The following is a 19308-nucleotide window of genomic DNA, read 5'->3' on the forward strand; positions in this document are numbered from 1 at the left end:
ATGATACGCTTTTCCGTTCTCTCGTCACAATGGCAAGGGGATTACGTTTCATCTTGCTATAAATAATTATGAGACGAGGGAAATGTGCATTACTGATATAAGGATTACTTTTAATGCAAAGAGTGCATTGATATCACATATTCATATATGATATAATGTTTTTTCTTCAATATTCGTGCGCGTTATCTTCGATTTTTCATTTTGTTAAAAAAAAATAATATTTTGGATTTTGTGCAACTGAAAAAGATATCTTTTAGCTTGTTTTTTTTTTAAATTTAAATGGTAGTTCTGAATTATTATTTTTCGACGCATAGATGATTTTAAAATTCTATTTTCGTCAGGGCTGACGTGTTCCTATTTCGGCGAATATGGTGTCACCCCTTTCCTGTCATTGTACTTTACGCGCCCGGTCGGTAGAACAAGAAATAACATATATAGGAAGAAACGAAAAAGAATCACACACACGGGAGCAACGTGCACGGATTCAACGGTGCAGCTTCCTAGTTTGCAGCTGAAACCTTTTTGTGCAGCACACTCGCGTATGGAATTCTCCAGCAAGTTCTTGTTTGAATTTTTTTCGCAGAAGCGTGCTACGAAAACTCTATTTCGTCGTTTTATGTGCAGTAAAATAACTTCATTTTGATGCAATTTCTGCAAGATTGGGTCGGATTATCTTTCTAAAACTCTGCTCTTCTATTTCGCAGAATTTTAGCATAATATATGATCCTGTTGCAAATTGCATATATATATGTGTTGTAAGAGGAAATTAATTGAAATATTTAATGTCAAACGTACTATCATATAATCACGAATTCTACCAGAGTATATTTTATATTGACGTTCTGCATATTAGTAAATCAAATAAATATCCGATCGTGCCATGAACATCGGCAGTTTAGTATATAGTTCTCCCACACCATTTCATCTATCAAATGATTTAATGTCTCATATAGGCAACGGTAACTGGTATATTTTTAATTAGTAACAACTAACAATTCATTAGCAATTCATTAGCAATCAGGAAATAATTTTGAACGATACATATGAATATGAAGAGAAATTACATTTTGCTCCTGGCGATGTTTACTCGATCGAACTAATGAGTTCATAATTATCGACATTTGATTGGCAGTTTAGATAACTTGGAATTGATTTCTTTTTCTTGATAAAAATTCAATATGAAGCCATTATTGCAACTTTCACATTCTCTGCAATATGTTACCTATATATTATAATAATTAATTATTGAAAGAAACATTTTATTAATATCTATTCAAAACTAATTAAAAATAATTTAGCTATAAAAATCACATGGTTGAAGCAATCGTTTAAAATGTTATTTTTATTATTTTTGTTATTTTTGTCGAGTCACTATGACTCAAGATTAATTTGTAAGAAAGAATCTAATTGTGAGTAAGAACGATTAGGAAAATCTACTCCTAGAAATTTTTGATGTCGCTATAAACTTGAGACACCTAAGAAGCATTGTTTTAAATATTATTTTAAAATCTTCCACAAAGATGTTCCGCAGGAATGTCCGCTTCACGTCGCGGCGAAATTCTAATTTAAGAAAAATGCGTACTTATTTTCGCAAGATCTCTCACGCGAGAAGAAATCTCGGGGGTCGTTTTCGCGGAGAGGCGCTCTCGCACCCCTCTTGAATTTTCCGCGAGAGTCGTTTTGGATATATCCAGCGTTCGCGCGAGAGCGGGAATATAAATTTCTTCAGATGCAATCCCGACGCGCGCTTTGCGCGAATCGTCGGCGAGAGCATTTCTCCGAAAGTCGGTCGTAATGCGCGCGAGAGAGGACCGGCCTAGGAGATAATAGGAGATCCGAAAGGAGAAATCACGCTGGCGGAGCTTCGTTGTCGTGCACCCACCTACCCCTCACGGAACCATCCCGCGTGCGGTATTCCGTCGCGAAATTCCCAGCGGGGTTTACGCCGGGCGGAAACAAAGCTGTCGTCGCGTTTGATATTGGGTGGCTCGACGGAGAGCGTCATTCACGTCGGCGGGACGAGCCACCGACGAGAGTCGCCCGTTCTCGCCGCGATCCCGCACATGAAATTTGATATTAAACATTCTTTGTGTCGGTGGGTGGTCGCCCGGGATTGAATCGGGAAAGAGCTTTCGCCTCGTGCGGAGGCTGCACCAAGGAACCGAGGTATCAGGATTATATCTCAATAGAATTGACTATGTGTGAAATTTGCAATGATATAATAGTAGATAATAAGTCGTGTTGCCGCGGTAAGAAACAAGAATGTAAGAATAATTGCTACTGCAATTCTCATAAAAAATATTCTTATGATACACGTATTTGTCAAATCACATACATATATGGAGCATTGATTTTTTAATAAGGGTAACTCTCGAAAAAATAATTCAAACATTATTATATAATCGACGTTATATCGATTATTGATAATTATGAAAAACATGATAATATCTTGATATATTTACATCAAGTATATAAAACAAATATTATATTTTACGCAATTCAAAAATATAAAATATTAATTTTGTTTTTTTTTACATCTATATAAAAAATTCCTTTTATTTTAGATTTGATGATACTTTTATTATATATTTATATTTTTTCGATTTAAAATGCAAAAAACGCACCCTCAAATATCAAAAAAGTGATCAAAATAGAACGTGCAGCTTTTACAGCTCGATGAACGAAGCAAATCTCCGCGATCGATTTAATTTACGTCCAATTGGAGCCGATAGATGAAATTAGCATCGAATTATCCGGTAAGCGCGTCTCGAATAAATATTTTCCAAAGCGTGCTGGAGCCCGCGTGATACCGACTACCCGTTTAATTATAGCGTCACGTTGCGCCCCGCGATTATTTCGCCATCAAAACAATAACAGAGAAAGAGAGAGAAGAGAGAAAGAGCTAGACGCATATACCGGTTGCATATACATTGGTCTGGTCGACGAAACCTAACCAGATTTACGATTGGATCAGGATGTTGGGTGACAAGGGTGGGCTGCGAAACTTGCGCGAATTTTGCACATATAAATTATTGTCCGGGGATGCGCAACGAAATGTCGTGCTTTCTCTTTCTTCGTTCCTTTAACGAAAAAGAAGAAACAAAAATGAAAATAAAAATAGAGGAAGAAAAGGTCAGAGAGACTTTACCTTCGTCGCCTTCGTCGTCGTCGTCGTCGCTATTGCACATGTTCGTTGCTCGCGTTTCTTTTGCCTCGCAGCTTACAAGTCTGACGAGAAGGATTCGACGACGACAAGACAACGTGGACGTAGACACGGTACATGTGCAAATGCGCGGATGCAGCTGACGCCTGATGTCAAATGCAACTAATGCGCATCTTGATCTCGACATTTCGGTCGTCGTCTTTTAAACTGATTTTCGGGCTGAAAGTCGCAGCCGCGCGGGAACTTCATTTCATTCGTGTGACCTCGCTCCCGATCCGGGGCTGATCTTAATTGGGATCGGAGAATCTCCCGTCGACGCGGGCATAAGCCCGATTGCCCGACGAGACCACCGTCGGTGTTCCGATCACGTCAGATGTCACCGGCAATCGGTGCTCTTTGTTTTATTCCCGCGGTATAACGCTGTGACGTGGTTTAGAGAGCATTGTTTTCGGGTCACCGTCGTGGAGTGCATGGCACATGCGACGATTTACATGCTAAATAATCGCGCGTCGAGGCGAGATAATGTATGATTGTTAGTAGGTCAATACTTTCGAAACTAGCCCGCGCACGAGTTAATCCTTGACCTGTGATATATTATCGCCGCGATATTACCCTATCGATCCATATATCCCGTGAACACACACATTAGGATATAGAAAGGGGGGAGAATATTCGTAATACTATTAATCGAGAGAGTAGGCATTGTAATTTGAAACTAGGTATAAGCATTGCAGATGCGACATACAAAGACAATGAGATAAAAAACGTGAAAATACGGGGGTGGAACCGCGGACCGATATTGCGGATTAAAGGATTCCAAACAACTCGCGGATGCTGCGTTCTCCAACAAATAATGTGATCGATAAGCCGAGCGATTGCACAAGCGTAATGAATTTGAACAGCGTCTGTTTAAAAATAAGCACACGATTGGCTCGGTATCCGGTTAGTATCGTTATCGGGTATACCGCCGATACTTTGGTTACTACAAAGCCGCGCAAGAACATCGAATAATTACGCGGTAATAATCCCCGTCCGATAAGGATAAATTAACTTCGCCAGGAGCGCCCGCCGCGACCCTTTACGCAGAGAGCGGTGCAGTCTATAAGGATAATATTAACGAGCCAAGTTTAAGTACATTTTTCGCGTCGCTCCTGCCTTTGTCAATTAATAATCGACTACCGGAAGAAAGAGAGAGAGAGAGTGCTTTTAAGTTGGTCCGATGAGGGAGGGAGTTCCTCCGATAACGCTCGAAGCACCAAGTCCTGGGGTAAGAACTCGTGATATATAAGAGAGATTGAGAAAGACAGGGATACTATTTATATTTGAAATATTTAAGAAACCACTAGTGTGAGCGATCGCTGGCAGTGAATGATTTTTAACGAATGATCGGGATGGGAGAAGCGGATCTGTGTGTATTTGTGTGAGGGATAGAGAGATGCGGTGACTTTGATTTCATGAAGAAATCCATGGGCAGTCTTCTCGTATTTTTTTGTCCAATTATATCTGTCGACGTTGGGGGGGGCGAATGACGGGATGAGAAATCCTTGCAGGACCTATGCGAAAAGGAAGAGGCCGCGAGAGGTGCATCCATTATCTTCTCTCTTCCGACTACATCCGGAGGTGCATCCATTATCCATCTTTCTCAGAGTGGAATCGGGCGATCGCTCGCCGGTAAATTGCGAGAAAATATACGAACGACGGTCGATAAACTTTTAACGAGTTCCTTTTGTGCCGGGTGCGACAGCCGCGCGGATATCTATAAGTCTCGAGAATCGCGGATCCGATTTGAAAGTCCTCGTCGATTCTTCCATAAAGAGGGTCACTCGTCAAACGCTCGGAATATAAAATATTTGTAAGTTATGAAACGAGATTTTTTTTCCTTTTTCAGGTGTATAATTTCCTGTATAATTACAAAAGAAGAGGGGAAGGGATTGCAGGTTAACGTAATTTATTGATGTAATTAGTAATTTTAGTGTAATTTTCATCTCTATATAAATCCGGATTTTTCGCATCTTTCGAAAATATTCAAAAGAAATTCGCTCGCTTTTTTAAACGTATAAAAATGATTACTTTTTTACTATTATATTACCTCTTACATTGTAAAAATACGGTCGTAATATAACTGCCATCATATATCGTAAAATTTGTCAACGTAAAAGAAATTGTAAAACCAGAATAATCACGGGGGAAGCTTTGTGATTTTTGAATGAGAGAGAGAGCAGATATAGTACTACGGTATTATACATTTACATCTTCATAACGTCATTTCACAGTTGTGCTGCGAACATTCGTTTGAAATATCATAACGACACGCTATCGGAACCCTTTTCTCTCACTTCGCTACCATTCGCCAGAGATCCCCACGAGGAAGCTCGAAATCCCATCCAGGAATACGATTTCCTCCCTCGCGGACACGAGAGTTGTAATTTACAAACATCCGTCACAGAGCGGTCATACTCGTGGGATGTGTCGTTAGCCCGTATCATTTTTCTTCGTCTTCTGTTGCTTCCGTCCGTCCGGGAGCCCGGTCCTTTTGGTAAATGAAGGCGCATACGATTTTCACGCGAAAAAGATCCGCACGAAATTATCTGTCGAGTTCTGGGTCCGGCTCTGGGGATGGTCAAAGGCAAAAGGGATGTTGTACGACGGTGCTGTCCAAGCAAGGGCGCGACTAAATTGCTGGAACGAAGATTGAACGAGGCACAATCACGATGGATCGCTGCATCGAACATGCAGAATTCGCGATGTTCGTCGTCACTTTATAAGATGCATCGATGCAACGTACTTTAAAGTTTACTTTAGTCTCAAAACATTAGTTTCTTTTTTTTATTTCAGAATTATCAATTTTCTCAAAATAAAAAATTGTCTCGAATCTTTTAATAATAATAAATAATATAATATTATATTATAATATTTTATATGTAATATATTATATTAATATATATTATGTATTACATTAATATATTATATTAATATAATGATAATATTATGCATCAACAATTTTTTAAATTATGATCAAGATATAAAAATTGATGCTAATTTGCTCAGTAATTGCATATATCATTTAGTAACTGTACAAGTCTTTTGTACAGCGAAGATCTATTCTTCGCTCCTTGCTTTAATCGACAGACCTTTTTGTGCGACATTCTCGTCACGATGTTACGTTCACATCTACGCGAATCCGTCCTGAAAGAGGCGTATTTCGATGGAATACTGTAATGCACGAGGAAGACGAGCGTTATGAATGTACCAGGGACAGAGTTTCAGGTTTCCTCCCGCGGTTTATACGATCTCGTTGGTAAATCCGGTTGACAAACAACCTATACGTGAATATTTTGAACGGGAACAGGATGTGCTCTCTTATGAGAGCTGTCTAGTTGCATATTATTATCTTACAAGTAATAGCTCGAAGTTATCTATGAGTACGTCTCTTGCCGGAAGGTGTACGAGTTTTTTTTTTCTATGAGACGCTTCGTCGGGGGTTGTTATCGACGGATACTTTGAACAATTTCCGACCATCCCTCGTCGCCGATTGTTATCGGTAATTCTCCGGCTTTCAATTATATAACTCGAGAATATCGTATTTACGAGTAGTTTCGTCGTGAAATGTAGCGCAAAAAATGAGAATGACGATTCGATTTAACGATCATTTTATGTTTCTAGAAATATGAGATTTGTAGCTGTCATTAAACGCTTTTAACAATAGTTTCGCGTTTATGTGACGTATCATAATTAATATCATCATAAATAAATATTGACCGCGTGCGCGCACATGCACACAAATTCTTATATGTAATTGTCGCACTGCATTATTTATTTATTCTGTATGTATACATACAATTTCAATAAATTTCTTTTTGTTTACACGAAAAGCTCGCTATATTTATATTGCAAGCAAACAACACGATACGTAGTAATCTAATACGCTCTAGAATCAATCGACACGATTAAATTACCGTAATGATCGCATTGGTAGCAGTTGAATATTCTGCATGTTAGTTTCATCGTTTTTATTGCGATTTGCAATGTATTTTATGCGCCTGCGAAAGAGCCGTCTGGCTTGCGCCGTTTTTGCATATATCCTTTGATGTAGAAAAAGAGCGGAGAGCAGAAGGAAACGAGTAAAGAGTTTCGTGCCCGCTTTATGATCTCGTCGCTACGTCGCTAAGTCCTCTCGGCAAACGACCCTTTGTACGTAAATACCTTGAATAAGAGCGAGGATGTTCTTATCTCCCATTAGTTCGTCGCGTAATTTCTCATTACAATGCGAAGATTACGGTTTCCTCAGAATTACTGAATTTCAGTCAACGAACCAGAAAATCTGTTCCTTCCTGCTTCAGTTAAGGTTACTTCCGCACGAAATACTGCACAGAATTATTTAGTATGATCTCTTTGAAGATTCATTACTTATACATATTGAAGATTCATTGCATATACATATAAATTCATAAATAGGGATATGGTTTTCCCAATTAACGCGAAAACGTTTCGAAAATAAAATTCGTAAAAAAAATTATCTTCTTTTTTTCTTTAACATTGTATATCAATTTGTATTTCTCATTAGTCGTAACTCATTTTCTAGAAGGAGATCTTTTTTCTCGTCGTAACAGAAGAATTACAAAAGATATTGCAAAAGATATAAGATTTAAAATGTAAATGGCATAACATTTAAAATGGATTTAACAGAAAACTTGCATTGTTGTTTTATTACTCGGCTATGTACAATATTGCAAGATACGATTAATAAAGAATTTTTTTTTCTATGCGCGAGAATAGAGTGGAAAAAAAGCAAAGCTGTGTCATCAGTGAACGGTTCATCGTGTGAATCTTTATAATGGAGGTTTTCGACGATGCTAAAGCTACTAAAAGTTATCCTTAACATGGACGATGTACCAAACTTATCGAAAGTTTCGTATCGCCTATAACCGTTCGATGACTTGCTCACCTGCTTTTCTGTGCGTTTCTGTGCAAAAGCCCTTCTTTTGGTAGGACAGATTGAAGGGTGACTTTAAAGGATGAGGAATGATCGCGATCTTCCAGCTTTGTGTCGCGTTTCTGCAGCACGTTCGCTATGTATCATAATACGTGACACTTTGAGCTCGTGGAATTACCATATGTCTCTTTATAAATCAAATATGAGCAGTGTTACAAAAATTTTCTTATCGTCATGTTTATATCGTTTTGTTAAAATGTAATTCGCGTTTTTGTAATAGAAAAATACTTTTGTGTATTAGAGATTGATCAACAAAGTTCTTTCCTACATTTTTCTTACATTAGAAAAGAAAATGCTAATGATCTATTTAACAAAGATGATTTAATCAATTAATTATATGAATATAATCACGAATATGAAAATATATATAAATAGTTTTTATCAAAATAAAATTGCAATCTTTTTCAAAACTATTATTGTTAGGAAGAAATGTTTTTGATCAAAGTATAGAATATTATTCGCCTTTTTATCAAAGTAAGCAGATGTATTATTTTTGTGTGACATTAATCGATAATTATTACGAATTCGCTTAATCACGATCGTTTGTTCCACTCGTTTATTCTGAACGGAAGCTTTCTCTACGTTTTTATGCAAAACATCTTACGATAAAACAAGGTGACGTTTGAAAAGATAAGGGACTGTGACAGTTTTGCAGTAATTGCACGTTTGACCTAATTTATTATATGAATCCGTTTTATTTCTCTGATTCTCTCAATTGATAAATATAAAAATGCATTTAGGGCATGTGTCCAAGTTTTTCAAAGATAAAAATATCACGATTTGATCTTTCCACATTCTAAGAACTATTCATGCTGTAATTTATTATGCAACATGTTCTAGAAATGTCGGTTTTAATTCCATTTCAGATCAATAACGCGTGACAATTTGAGATGCAATTTGCACGACGACATATGTGCTCTGTTATATATGAGAGATCTTAATGCAATATTCTGTAATAATGTCGCCATCGCGCAAATAGACAACTGCAACTAATTGCAATTTTATTTTGATATAATTTTTGTAATTTTATCAGTTAACGGAACCGCATATATGCAAATTTAGATATAGCACACATTTAACGATAAAGGATTTTACGCGATACGATATTCAGTATATATGATATCGCATATGACATATCCTTTCTTAGGTTTCATCCCGTGATTATAAATCCTTTTTATTCGACATTGGCGTACTTGTAAACGCGGATAAACTCCTCGCAAGATGCGATTTTTATCGGATCCGTGTTAAATCAGACGGAAACGCGGAAACGGTAGGATGAAGGGAAAGTCGCTTTCAGAATCGCGCGCATTCGATATGGAGACATACCCCCCGCGATTTATATCTCCGTTGATAAAGCGTCTTCCCCTCTGTCTAACGTTCATACCGCGCCGCGTATCCTCCCCAGGAAACCGATCGTGAAGAAAAGGGAAGTTGATTTCTATCGAGTGAATGCTAAATCGAATCGCAGTCGATTTTTCTGTACGCGCGATGTCAAAACCGGAGAGATGCCACTTAAGGAGACAGGTGGTATAGATTATATTGCATGTCTCCCTTCCGTATGTTTTCCTCCTCCCCCTGAGTATCGTTCGTTCTGAAATAGCTGCACGATATACGATAAACCATTGTCAATTACCGCACGTATCAGTTTAAATCAACTTCGAGATTTATTTTTTCGATGATTGACAGGCGGCAATCGGTGCTCCGAGGGAGCAAAGACGGAGGAGGGAGAGGGTTTGCGGTGGTTTGGTTGCGCCGAATTGGAATGAAATGGCAGAATCGCAAAAAGAAATACATTCTCCATCGACCATCTCTCCGGTTACGGTGGAGGCTTGTACCATGAAACGATTTCGCGTCACGAGCAGAAATTTTCGTCCCTAGTTCCGCCGCGATGCGATGTCCCACGTCTCTTTTTTTCTGCCAGCCATTGTTTTTGTCCGTTATGGCGCGCGGATCAGCGTAGAAATATATATCCTCTCTCGTTCGAGGGTTTTAATGTATTCCAGAATTTCGGCCAGGCACGTCCTGCTGGACGCTGTCACGGGATAGATGGACGAGAGATGATGGATTCAGTGAAATTAAATGACGTATCGCGTCATCTCTTTTTAGTTACGCGCCGTTCTACCTCCCACCTCCGTTCGTAAAACATCGAACGTATAAATTTTCTGTTGCCCTAGTTGTCTCGATCACGATTATGGAGATTTTGAAACATTGAATTTAAACTGTACGTTTGTATTGAACGCTCGCGCGCGCGCGCGTGAGTCGACTGCACAATAAAGTTTCATAAATTTCTTAAGAGAAAACATTACGTTTTTCTCTCCGACTCTCCACGTTTCTCCGGATAAAAAGATGACGCACAATTTTCTACGTCTGATATACGTTTAGCTGTGCTTCCTACATTTTAAAACTTTCATTAGACGTTATTATTTCTTCCTTAATACATATTATAAAGGCTGAAAGATATATAGAAAAGGTTCCCATCTTATGTATAAAAAGAAATGTGTTTTTAATGAAAAACTTAGTTTTTGCGACTTATATCATTAATATTAGTTAAGAGTTTATAAAAATATAGAATAATTATATATAATCACACATGTAGAAAATTATTTTGATAATTATGATGCCTGATTTGAATGCAATCTGATAAGAAATCGCAAGATAGATAATATCAAGCTATTTTTCCGAAATAGAAATACATGTATCTTGTGATACGATTATATAATTGTCTTACCAGAATCGAAAGTTACTTCGCTGACCATGATCCAACGATCCGAGAAATGCAGTCTCAGCTTAACGAATTTTCCAACCCGATGATGAAGTTTGATCGTAATATTTCGGGAAGTCTCAAAGATTTTGTCCTCCATGTAAGTGTATGTAATAGGTTCTCCTGTGTAATATTTCCCGCCAATACTGAAGAGTATGTCGACTTGAGAAAACACCTGTAATTCGAAAAGACTTTGAATATTTTGAATGTGAATTAGCATATAATACTATATAAATAGATATGAATGACTAGCAAAAAAAATATACACGTTGCGTTATATAGCTCTATATATATATATATATATATATATATATTCGAAGAAAATATTTATCAATAAATAACTCTAGAGTCGAGAAAGGTAATGGTACGGATTATGCAGTGAATAAGCGTTCAAGTAAAATTTATCGTACATATTACGCGCATGAGTGTCTTGTCGGCATGACAGAGGAAACACAGTACGTATTTCGCAACAGCAAAATTCCTATTCCGCCTCTCTGAGCTACTTTTTCAGCTCCTGAACAACCGTATCGCGCGCCCGTAAATTTTTGACCGCGGATAGCATTTTTCAGGGCTGACTACTTTCTCGTGGTCGTAAATCCATGGACGACGATCTGACAGGAAAGGAATTCCGTCGTCACGGAATGCAGGCCCTTGCCGCCTGCTATTTCCCGGTGAAATCGTGGCCAAAAAATTGCGCGACCGAGAAATCGATTTCGATATTGATCGTCGAATTTGTGCGATTAACCGCAAACTATAGTCGCGTTGCAACGGCGGTAAGAAAAAAACGATTCTTCCTACGGTTAAGAGAGTAGCTCCAGCTGATATGAAATAAAACGGATTATGCCGTAGAATATTAGATAAAATTGATACCAGCGTGCTTTGACGTTGATGGATAGATTCGACTCGAAAACCTTCAAAGAAGATTCACTAACAAAGTAGAGTATGAATCGTTTTCATGCGAGAAGCGAAAAGCTGTGATACTTTTGAGAATGTTATAAAAGTTTAATATGTCTCTAAAGTTCGATGGAGTATATGATCTAACCATAAATCAACTATTATTCGAAGTATTATCCGAAGACGCGTGGGCTTTTTTGTTAGTCGAAATAATATCTGTATAAAAAAATATATATGTTTATATACACTTACTCGTTTGCCGGACCTGAATTTATGCGCGTTTTTGTTCCTTTTTTTATATACTAGAACAACCCAAGCGCGCGCCATTCTTTGGTTTTGTATTAAAAAAAAGATATTAAAAAAATAATATGAAGTTTATTTAAACTGGATTAATATTTTTTTACAGAAATCAATTAATTAAAGCGTTAATTTACTAATTAAATTTTAAAATAAAACTATGTTATAAAAATTAAAATAGTAATATGTTGTAAATAATATGTTATAATACCTTATTTTCGATTAATATTTTTTGACAGAAATCAGCTGATAACTGTCAAAAATATTAATCGAGTTTAAAGTATTATAACATATTATTTAAAATATATTATATTATTTTAATTTTTATAACGTATTATTATTTAAAAAATTAATTAGCAAATTAACGCTTTAATCAGCTGATTTCTGTCAAAAAATATTAATAAAGCGAAAATTTGCTAATTAAATATAGCTTTCATATTTATATTTATATTGTGTATGTTATAATTTGCTAATTAAATTTTAAAATAATAATATGGTAAAAGTTATAAAATAGTAATATGTTGTAAATAATGTTATAATATCTTATTCTCGATTAATATTTTTTGACAGAAATCAGCTGATAACTGTCAAAAATATTAATCCAGTTTAAAGTATTATATATATATATATATATATATATATATATATATATATATATATATATACATATATATATATAACCTATTTAATACATATTATATTATTTTAATTTTTATAACATTATTTTAAAAATTAATTAGTAAATTAACGCTTTAATCAGCTGACGCTTTAATCACATATGTCATGTAGAGCTTCAATTAATTTTTTTTCAGTAGTAATATAAGACATTAATCAGACGTTGTGATTGCTCGGTAGATACACTGACAAATTATCCAAATTAATTATTATACAACAAATTAATTATATAACAAATTAATTATTTTTTACAATAATCAAGCTTCAAATACACAAGACATCTCGAAAACATTTCTATGAATACGAGAGAGAAAATATTATTGCGGAGAAAGAGACATTCTCTCTCTCAATGTTGCTTAATCAGCTGATTTTTCTGTCAAAAAATATTAGTAAAATTTGCTAATTAAATATTCTAGCTTACCTATTTATATTTATATTGTGTATGTTATAATTTGCTAATTAAATTTTAAAATAATATGGTAAAAGTTATAAAATAGTAATACGTTGTAAATAATATGTTATAATACCTTATTCTCGATTAATATTTTTTCTTTCTAAAGCTATATCTTTTCGAACGAATCTCCTTCGAGTTTTAATTAATTCATGTATATGTATAGTATCGCGCGCACGCTATTAGCATGAAGTTGCCGATGTTCGTAGCGAATAGCGGCCATAACCGAAACACCGCGAGTATCAGGCAGTTCGACCTGCGTCCCGCTGTGATTAATTAGTAAGCATAATCGTTAGAAACCATTTCTAACCTTTGTATTGTAATATTTATCAATCGCATGTCATAATTTCAACGTTAATATGTAGTCGTAATTGTTCGAAACGCATATTTCGCGAAAAATTTGATGCAAAATCTCTTGCCAACATAACCCAACTTAATCTGTTTTCACGCGCGCGAATGTGTTGCGATCCGTGGATATATCTATCGTTAATTCTAGCTTACATATTTATATCATGTATGGTGTATGTTATAATGCGAAATAATAAGATTATTCTAATATATGTATGTATTTTATTTGTTACAGGTAGCAGTGCGATTCACGCGTCGTGTCGGGAGTGCCGTGTAAAGTATCGCGCGTCGGGAGTGCCGCGTAAAGTTTCGCGTGTCGGAAATGCCATGTAAAGTGTCGGACAACCGTAATTATTCGTATTTTCGTGAGTGCTATGAAGGAGTAATGACGGTCGACCAAGAGAGGAGAAGGAGGCCCGGGGAGGCATCGAGCGACACTGGGGCAACTATGAGGTATGCAATATGAAAATTTGAACATTTTTTCTAAACTGCATTGTTTATAAAATATTCGACACACACATATGTATATACATAATTTACATAATTTGAATATTTTGTTTTCAGATCAATGTGTGCTGTACTACAACTCAGCTATTGCACGTATCGGTGAGTGAGAAATTGTTTATTTTATAACATTTTTGTATAGCGGTAATATGGAGGTGTATAGAATATGTTGATAATATTAAAATAGAGTAACATTTTAAATAATATGTTATATATTATTTTCGCGAGTAATATTTTACAAAAAATATTATAACATCCCTTTCCAAAAAAGATATATTTATTAGTCGATTCTCGCAAGTATTGGTGCATCTTTTCCGCGATGCTGATTGACTGTTTCGATTCGCATTGTGCGTTATATTTATAGCATGGGGAGAGGCTGTCATCGCGAGGGTTAGTAGTTTAACAGTTTCTTCAAAATAAAATAAAATAAAATAATATGTTTTAAATAATATGTTATAATACTTTATCCGCGATTAATATTTTTTGACAGAAATCAGCTGATAACTGTCAAAAATATTAATCGAGTTTAAAATAATATAATATATTATTTAAAACTAATATCATTATTTTATTTTATTTTATTTTGAACAAACTGTCAAACTGCTAACTCTCGCGATGACAGCCTCTCGATGCTACGAATATAACGCACAACGCGAATCTTGACAGCCAATGAGCATCACAGAAAAGCGACAACAATAAACTTCGATATATGCGAGTATCGACTTTACATATCTTTTTTAGAAAAGGAAAATCGATACAAAAATATTGTTTCCTTCGAGTCGCAATCCGCTCGTGAAAGAAGAAACGGAGCCGCATACATACGATCTGTTTTTTTTCGCGAAGGATTTGCAAAGATATATACTGTCGAAGCGTGGACGTTCGAACGTCATCGCGGAAATACCGATGTGGGAAAGCGCAGCGTGATTGCCTAAATAATTTCGTATATGCAAACGGTGCCGCGTGCGCAAAGTGCTTGTTGAATATTCGCAAGTCATGGGCCGTTTGAAATTCCCGATATCTGGCGACAATGATCACAATGATGACGTCGCGGCGTATAATCCGAAATTCCCTAAGTTTCGATTAATGTTGAATAATTTCCGCGGGGCTTAAGTGAACGCTGGACTCCGTGACTATACCGCAAGCATGTTCTTGAATGCCTCCTATCTTAGCTTACGCTAGTCCACGATGGCCAGCGGACCCGAGCAATTTGTCGAGGAATTCTGTGTGTGCTGTATTTCGTCGGAATTGGAGCGAGGAATATCATATCGCGTAAAGTTGATTGTCGAGGAATATAATATGTGTGCGCGAGACGAAGTTGCGTATAAGAGCTTGTAGAGTGATGGTTCTCGAAAAGTTACCGAGTTACTATAAGTTCATGAGCGATAAATAAGTTTCTTCTCTATTAGATTTATGTGAATATATCGAACAATAAAAAAGATATGATATCGCGTAAAAATCTTTAGAAAATTCGATACTTATGTGACGGAGAATTACTAGAAAATTTATTATCCATCAATTCAATTGCATTGCATACGCAATATAAGATTGTTCTATAAAAAAGAATTGTTTTGGACAACCGGCAAACGAATCGTTTATTTAGTTGAAAGACTGTAGAATTTTTGTCTAACAACGAAGATCAATAATGTTTTCGTCTCAGCGCAGACATGTCAGACAATAAAGTGTCGCCAAATTCCACCGTGATGTCTGTGTATTCTCGTTCTTGTCTCGTATTTTACTAGGTTGGATAGTACAGTGGTAGGAGAACCTCCGGAATACATTTCCAATGATGCGGTAGACAGAGAGTCGGCCTATCAGATTCGGTTATCCTAATCCGCGTCATGTAAATCCAATTTCCAGAGGTTTATCTCGCGGCAATGGCAGCCGGGAGCGATATATACCATGCGGCGGGAAGACGCGGATTCCGACGGTATAACAGCAGTAGTATCGACATGCCGATGCACCTTGCACGTGTAGGTGGTGCATGAAGATAGGGTCGCCATAAAACTCGTTTGTATACGAGCTTTCCGTTACTGCGGAAAGTCGTCGGAAAAAAATGAGATATATATATCTCGCACGTGCGCGTGAATTATATTCTCACTTTGATTGATTAGATATATTTAGAATGAGACTTTATTTTAAAGCGCAAATTTGAAAATTAACCGTGAATTTGAAAAACAAGAATACTTGCAATGTCGTTAAGTCTTAAATCTCTGCATATTTAAATATTTTTGACTATTTCATATATGAGAGAATTAAAGAATCGAAGCTACCGAGAGACATAAATATATCTGAGGCAGGAGATGTAGTATCTCGCGACTAAATATAATTTATCGGCAGAGTGTTATTAGGTTGCAGACGCAGCTTTTAAAAAACGAGATAACTATATATTAGAAAGAGAGAGAGAGAGAGAGAGAGAATTCTCTAGAATAATTATGACAGCGCATATACATTCCATTTCGTTCCATTAGTCGACCATGAAGTTTTATGCATTACGCTGAATAGGTAATGCGCCTTCGTTCGGCCAAACACGTACCGTAGGGAACGTCCGTCAGCAAAATTGAAACGGATTTCGAGAGAGGAAAGAGCATTCGTAAATAAAATCGGCACGCCGAACGCGCGCGGAAGACCGTTACATCGACCCAGGCGCGCAATCACGCGAATTTATGCACTTTGACGAGATGGCATCTCTTACGCCGAATGTGAGAGAGGTATTTTCTCTACTGCCGGAAATATCAGACAACGAGGGGATTCGTCTGCGACGAATCTCCCGTTCCTTTCCCTTCTCTCCAACGGCGAAACGAGTAACGCCGGTAAATTCATTCTTCGCAAATAAGCAGATTCGTCTCTCTCCCTTTCCTTTGTACCCTTATTGCATTACGACGCGTAGGACGCGCACTCCGGAAAATTACCTTACTCCAGAATGATCCGCGCGTGCGATTCTGGGCGGATTTGCAGAATCCCCGGCGGAAGCTGTTTTGGTGGCCGGATGTGTATCACGATCCATTATCGCTCGCGACGGACGTGTTTCATCGGGTGACTCCGTCGAAGGGGAAGAATGTTATTCGGATATCAAGAATGTGCCAACACACAGAGAGAGGGAGAAGGAAAGCGTAAAGTTCGATCCGCGTATATAACAGAAGCGCTCGGGGGTTTATATAAGCTCGTGTATAAAAGCAGTCGACGTTGAAAGGGAATTCGGAGGACGTTGATCGGGTGTTAGGTGCCTCTACGTCGGGGACACCGGCCACGAAGAGGTTGCAACGTGGCCGTTTTGGAGGACCGCTGACCGCTGCATCAAAGACCGGGAGCGCATTTATGGCCTCGCCGCCGTAGTTTGCGTGCTTATGTAACGATTAACGTGGTATGTGTATAAGGGACTTTGTAATTATTGGGTTTAAGGGCGAAGGTACCGGTCGGTTTTTCAACGCGCGTCCCGATTATCCGAATTGGTTATCGAAAAGCCATTAGTACGTACGCTCGCGCGATGAGGCGCTCTTCGTTTTCATTCTTTTCTTCTTTTTTCTGCGCGGAGGATATACGGAGAGCCGCTCTCGTAAATTCGGTAATAATTCTCCGATGTATCAATGCGCCGCGAGTTTTTAGTATATTTCTACAAACGACCTCTCTCGAGCTCTCGACTGACTGAGATATTGATTTATGAGCGCGCATCATCTTATATCACGCATTTCCATCCATTTTCGCAAGGAATGTATATTCGGAGTGGTTTCGCTCTTTCAATATTCGCGTGTATAATATATTTGTATGATTTTTTACGCGTATTATTATTTTGCGTATCACGTTAATATGTTGTCGGCCTCCTCCTCACCGTACGAGTTTATATAATCTTTCGCGATATATGTAAACGCCATTCCGATTCATCGTTATGGTATCATATAAGTCTCTACCGCGTATTTCGGATTATAAAACGTATAATCCATTTATGGTCCATCCTGTATGCATGCACGTTTTTACGTTATTCGCATCGCACGATAAGGAATATCGCTCGCGGTATTCGCGCAGCGAATTTCATCGCGCTACGTTCTAATTTACGTTTAACAGGCTATTAAAGTTTATATACATTCGGCGGGAATCTGGGATGAAGTTGAATCGTAATACGAACACTAACGCGGGGTGGAGCATGTTTGGGGAGGGTGATCACTGAACCCAGCATCAAAGAGTATACCTACCTACCTATCCCGTACGCGTTTATACCGCGATCGTCCGCCCGCGTGGCTGTATTTGCGCTTTGTGCGAGATATTCACTATTTCGCATTGCGAACACGCACTCACGCACGCACTCATGCATGCACACACACATGCACGGATGAGTACGCACGCCCGTGGATTTTCGCGGCAATCGTTGGTCGAATACCGCTGCTACAGCCGGATATATCGGTCCTCCTGAAAAACATGGAACGATTTTACCGTGTTTTTAGTAACGCAAAACTATCCGGAGTGTTCATATTTGAAGGATCCGCAACGACACACTTCAAGTACTGCCAAGTCCCGTTTATACATAGATCGCTGGGTCAGTGCTTTCATTAACAATTTTCCATACGTATATCCGCAATCGATACTACATAATATTCCCTATAATATGCGTAATATTCACTTGTACTCGCGGTTTTACTCGCGAAATATTGATCGTCATTTCTTTTTTGTCCAATTACTATAATGATTAAAAAAAGTTATTTACTCATATAACATACGTAGTGAATTTTTTTCGTGTTAAAAGAACCTATGTCGAAATAGCAACGAGTTTATTCTTTCTACGAAAATTAATGATACTTTTACGCGAATAATCAGTAAAATTTTTACAACTATTAATAATTGCGTATTTTTTAAATAAGGTATGTTAGTAATAAATATTTTTTCCACGGCTATAAAAATTAGTAATAGTTAGAGATCTGCGTAATACGGTATTACGACATAATCTCTTCTGTCCCCTGCGATTTCAGCGCGAAAGAATTATTCGAGGCAATTTTATTCGGATCAAAATTCGGATGCTTCCGTTTCTGGCAACGTTCAATAATCTCCCATACATATTTCACCGTACGCCCTGTCGAACCTTTAAACGAACTGTAGCATATGACAGAATACGCACGCGTGTTTAAAGCGGATTTGTCTCGGATATGATGAAACATGCAATATATGCGGCATGGACTTGTGTCGTTGGAGAGATCTCGAGTTTCCATATTTTCGGCATGACGTCACTAGATAGC

General features: G+C 37.5%; 2 protein-coding genes across 3 annotated transcripts in view; one reads left to right on the forward strand and one right to left on the reverse strand.

Annotated features, from left to right (window-relative positions):
- The window catches only part of LOC145948980 (magnesium-dependent phosphatase 1), a 162350-nt gene that overhangs the window by 41445 nt on the left and 101597 nt on the right, over positions 1–19308 (forward strand). For both annotated transcript variants that reach the window (XM_083058620.1, XM_083058621.1), the window contains exons 12-13: positions 13818–14035; positions 14147–14188. The gene's annotated coding sequence lies outside the window, so the exon portion shown is untranslated. The remainder of the gene's footprint in view (positions 1–13817; positions 14036–14146; positions 14189–19308) is intronic.
- LOC145948977 (discoidin domain-containing receptor 2) overlaps positions 1–19308 on the reverse strand; it is a 152226-nt gene that overhangs the window by 32846 nt on the left and 100072 nt on the right. Inside the window, exon 7 of the mRNA XM_083058614.1 lies at positions 10885–11092. Coding sequence (XP_082914740.1) covers positions 10885–11092 — 208 coding nt within the window. The remainder of the gene's footprint in view (positions 1–10884; positions 11093–19308) is intronic.

The sequence above is a fragment of the Prenolepis imparis genome, unplaced genomic scaffold (assembly GCF_030444845.1).
Source record: "Prenolepis imparis isolate NDT839.2.m4 unplaced genomic scaffold, iyPreImpa1.0 SCAF_2, whole genome shotgun sequence".
NCBI classification, from domain to species: Eukaryota; Metazoa; Arthropoda; class Insecta; order Hymenoptera; family Formicidae; genus Prenolepis; species Prenolepis imparis.